General features: G+C 46.5%; 1 protein-coding gene across 1 annotated transcript in view; it reads left to right on the top strand.

The window, feature by feature from the left end:
- The window catches only part of spock1 (SPARC (osteonectin), cwcv and kazal like domains proteoglycan 1), a 195,233-nt gene that overhangs the window by 128,712 nt on the left and 61,521 nt on the right, over window positions 1–5,000 (top strand). Inside the window, exon 6 of the mRNA XM_076292205.1 lies at window positions 2,184–2,200. Within this exon, the coding sequence (XP_076148320.1) occupies window positions 2,184–2,200 (17 nt within the window). The remainder of the gene's footprint in view (window positions 1–2,183; window positions 2,201–5,000) is intronic.

Genomic DNA, 5,000 nt, shown 5'->3' with positions numbered 1-5,000 from the left:
TATGCAGTACTGTCAATTTAAACACCCCCAAGAGGGGAAAGGAATATTGACAAATGTTTACAGGAGATGTTTTATGCATAAGAAATAATATGTTTTGTCCACACTTCTGTGGACAAAATGTTCCCTCTGTAGATATTGCTTATGTTAGCTTATGCGCTACTCAAAACACCTCCAAGGAATGGTGAAAAAAGATTCTAGAGGAGCATATCCATTATAGACAGACTAAAGTTAAATAATATAAAAACATTAAAAGAAAATGAAAGTGCTAGCTCTTCTTCTAAACTGTGACTTTATTCCCCGTTGGATCCCACATGTAATTTAAGCAGACTGTCATCTTGTAATAGTCGGTTGAAGGTCGCTTGTATGTTAAAGCTGTCCCCTTGGTGATTGTGTGTGTGTGTGTGTGTGTGTGTGTGTGTGTGTGGGGAGTGATTGAGTGCTTGTTTGTGTGTGACTGAGATATAGAGGGGAGAAAAGATGGAGTAGAGAAAGAGTGAGAGAAAGGGAGAGAGAGAGAAAGAAAGAGAGAGACAGAGAGAGGAATGAAAAAAGAAGAAAGGCTTTGGCTTTGCAAGACAAAATTGTAGCCATTGGCCTCTCATACTAAAGATATGATAATGTAACGAGATGTAATGAGCTCTTAATTGCATATCAAACTCTTTTGTTTGAGAGAGTCCCCGTGGTGATCACCAACAGCACAGTCACAGCTGGGCCATGCATTTGATGCATTTCAAATGATGCCTTTATGCTCGGTGAAAGCTTCGTACCACCCTGTGCATGACAAGAGCTGTAATTTATGGGCAATTACCTGGACTTTTGGGACGTTAGCCACAAGTGGATATTACGAGCGGTTATCTAGCTAAATGCCACTGTGCGTTGCATATGTTTACGGTGTAGTGCTTGCTCAGTCTATGCAGGTAAAGTGTCATTACTTGAGGTGGCCTTGACAATGTTTTTGTTGTGAATTATTGATGCTGTGGCAGTGTGTTGGATGCTCAGTATCATGCCGACATATGCATGCATAAACACACGGACATACACACACACGCATGTGCACACACACACACACACACACACACACACACACACACACACACACACACACACACACACACACAGGCTCTTCTCTCAAATTCACACCAATGAACCCCGACATGAAAATCCTCCTTCCAAGATAGGCCTTGCTTCTCATGTGCAGCACATAGTAATGGCAGAGTAGAAGTGTGCGGCGTGCGCCTGCGTGGTCCAGACTCTGCTGGCAGATCCGCATGCATTATTCAGAGGTCGTTAGCGGCCGGTGTGGAACATGACGGCGACAGCGAGGGAACAATGAGAAAGAGAATGAACAGATCAAAAGGAAGAAGAATGGAGGACAAGACAGGAAATTGACTCAGGAGATAGGACAGAGGAAGGACAGATTGGAGGGAGGACAGCCACATAGAAAGAGGACAAGAGAGAGAGAACAAGAGAGGATGAAAGAGAGAGATGATGTACAGCATACAGGAGATAAACAGAAGGAAGAGAGAGAGAGGACAGACAAAAAGGAGATGTAGAAGATAGAGGGACATGAGAGCGGAGAGGTAGGGAGGAATAGAGTCCACTGCGGAGGGGGGTGGGAAAGGTCAGCATGGAGGAAGGGGAACTCCGCACGCCCCCAGATGTCCCCTCTCAGCCGTGTCACAGAGAGCCCAGAGCGAGGAGGGAGGAGCGCACCGGACGGACAGCCTGAGGGCTTCACTCGGGGCAGCCCCGCCGCACTGGAGTCCCCTCACAGCAAAACAGCCACACACCTGCCCCAGAGCAGCACCCTAGGAGATGGAGGGGGTGGGGGCCAGAGAAGGGGTGTGTGTGTGTGTGTGTCTGTGTGTGTTTGTGTGTGTGTTTGTGTGTGTGTGTGTGTGTGTGTGTGTGTGTGTGTGTGTGTGTGTGTGCGTGTGTGTGCGTGTGTGTAGGTGTGTGGGTGTGTGTGTGTGCGTGTGTGTGTGTGTGTGTGTGTGTGTGAGAAAGAGCTGGCAGTCTTCTGTTTTCGCACCATGAGAAAAAGCAACAAAAAAACAAACACTGCTGAGATCACACCCACAGACGAGCCCTCCTCACCCATCACTGCCAGCCCCATGCCATGTGCCCAGCCCCGTGCCCGCCTGCCTATCTCCGGCTGGTGTGAAGTGGTTTGTGGAGGAGAGGAGAGTAGCAGAGGAGGGCAGAGTGTGTGCCCATTAACCTGGCACCATCCACCCTACATCACCCCACCCCCCTGCTCTCCACCCACCATGTACCCACACCCACACGTCTCCACCAAGGCAGTCACTGGAACTGTCGGGTCGACATTTTCTCCCCCTCTACTCCTCCCGTCTATCCTACCCCCAGCACCAGCCGTGGCGTGACCGGCTGAGGCACCTGCAACGTACGCAGGCGACCCGGGTTCGATTCCCGCCCCGTGGTCCTTTCCGGATCCCACCCCGACTCTCTCTCCCACTCACTTCCTGTCATTCTTCACTATCCTATCTGATTAAAGGCATAAAAAAAAAGTCTATCCTGCCCCCGTCGATTCCGGAAGCTTCCAGCCATCGATTGGAAGGCTGTTAAGCGGAGTCACCTCCCACGCCCTCCGTTTCCCCGATGCCTCACTCCGAGATGCACCCCCTGGGGTCGGAGATCAAGGAAAATGGAGGGATCACGTCTGAGGTTGAAGTTGCCCGCTACCTCACCTAAGGCTGAGAGGTCATCACTTATTCATTGGAAAGTTTTCATCGGTCTGCATTTGGCTTGTGGGATGGAGAGATAGGGCCTCGTAGTATTGACAGTGGTGCTGAAGTCGTGTGTGTGTGTGTGTGTGAGTAGAGGACAAAGGCAGACAACAGTGACTGGAGTTGTGTGGTGTGTGTGTGTGAGTGTGTGTGTGTGTGAGAAGAGGACAAAGGCAGACGACAGTGTGCTCAGTGTTAAAAAACATGAGGTGTTCATAGGAAAAAGGATGATTCTTCAGTTAATGCAGCTTCAATCTTTAGTCCAATAAAAAGCAGTCATGAACGCACGAGGGACGTACTTCTGGGCACCGATCTTGTAGAGTGGACCTTCATGAGTTTTTCAAACTCTTGGCATATAATCTGTTTCATAAGTCCATCCTACCTCCTGTATGATAATTAGATAACACCTTGACTGGGGTGGTTCTCAGAGGCCTTCCCCCATACCGATTCTACAAGCGTTAGTGTTTCTCACACCGCAATGTCTTCCTGGCCCCAGGTTGTCTGAGTGCCAGAGCAGGAACAATAAGAACACACCATTTGGCACGCCATTCTACATCATATCACTCTGAGGAATTACATCGGGCAGGATGAAAATCTTATACCAGGATACGTCGGGTCCAATAGGACAGGAGGAATTTCAGAGAAGACGCTCTACATCTTCTCATGATTATTTTATTCAGTTACTTATTGTTTTTTTGTATTATTATTATTTTCTTGTTTGTATTTTGAATATTGATTTTTCATTGCTGTGTCTGTCTACTGGACATTGACTGATGGAACTGATCAGAGAGTTCTAACATTCCTAGCAATCTAACTGATTTAGATTTTTTTTTTCTTTTCGATGAAAAACAGTGAAAAAGGGAGCCACTCAGTCACTGAAAGCTTGACATTCCGGTAGCTTCTTAGTCATTCCATCTCTCCTTCTCTCTCTCTCTCTCTCTCTCTCTCTCTCTCTCTCTGTTTTTCCAGCATTGTGTCTCTCTACCACTTTTCTTCTCTCTCATCTTCTCTCTCATTTTGCCTCGCAGTCACGTTTGTGTCTCGTTTAATTTTCTAGCGAAAAATAATAAAACTCACCTTTCTGCCTTGGATGCAGCCAAGGCCTTGGTGTTGCCATAGTGACATTATCAGGAGGGCTGTGATAAACGAGGCTCTGTCTACAAAATAAACGAGCGCAGTTCTGAAATGAATCCTCTGATTATTCATTATATTTCTGCAGTAGAAAGCCTACAAAGCTCCTCTCTGTCAGCACAGACACACACACACACACACACACACACACACACACACACATATATATATATATATATATATATATATAATGTGTATAGTGTATATACATATATATTAAATATAGTGTATATACACACACACACACAGGGACAAACAGTGAAAGTGAGAGAGAGCAAGGAGACATCAGATTTGACTGTAGAGGACATACAGAAGGTATTGGGAAAATGTGCAGACAAGAAAACCACAGAGGCAGGAAGATGGCAGACGAGAGAAGAGCAACAGAGAGAGAGAGAAAAAGAGAGAGAGAGAGATGAAATGGATGGAACAGTGAGAAGGGAAAGCTGATTGATGATGAGACAGGAAGTGGTGCTGAGGGGAGGGGACTGTTACAGAGCAGAGAGTGGGGAAGGCATCTGACCATCAGACATCCATCCAGATTCAAAACAAACAGAGTGTGAAATGTATGTTTTGTGTGTGTGTGTGTGCGTGTGCGTGTGTGTGTGTGTCAGTAGGACACTTCCCTTCTTTCTCTGTCTCTTCATTGCAATTGATTGGCTGGTTAAGCAGAGCAGACTGCTCACTCAAGCCTAAGATTACAGCGTGCAGAGAGCAAAGCATCACTTTCTCCCTGCATCACTTTCTATCCCTCTCTCTCTCGCTCCCTCTGACTCTCCATCCCTTCTTTTCTCTCTTTATCACTCTCTCCACTGTCATTATCTACTGTTTGGAAAATTGTGTTCTTCCAACTGTTAACTCTACATTCGGAAATGTAAATATGTATGGAGGATTCTCGTTTTCACCTCTCTCTCTCTCTCTCTCTCTCTCTCTCTCTCTCTCTCTGTCTCTCCCCCCTCCCTCTCTCCCTTATTCCCCATCTCCTGCAATAATGTGTGTGTGAGTGTGTGTCTCTGTGTGTGTGCATGTGTGTCCATAGTTTTTGTGTTGATACAAATGTGAAAATCCACATAGAGTGTCTTCAAAGTCTCTCAGTCACAAAGTAAACCCACATTTCTCTGGGCC

Source organism: Alosa pseudoharengus, unplaced genomic scaffold (assembly GCF_046254945.1).
Source record: "Alosa pseudoharengus isolate Yale_2024_CS ecotype anadromous, Long Island Sound unplaced genomic scaffold, YU_APseudo_1.1 YU_APseudo_1.1_scf_19, whole genome shotgun sequence".
NCBI classification, from domain to species: Eukaryota; Metazoa; Chordata; class Actinopteri; order Clupeiformes; family Clupeidae; genus Alosa; species Alosa pseudoharengus.
The sequence above is the reverse complement of the archived record's forward strand: the minus strand, read 5'-3'. Positions and strand labels throughout refer to the sequence as shown.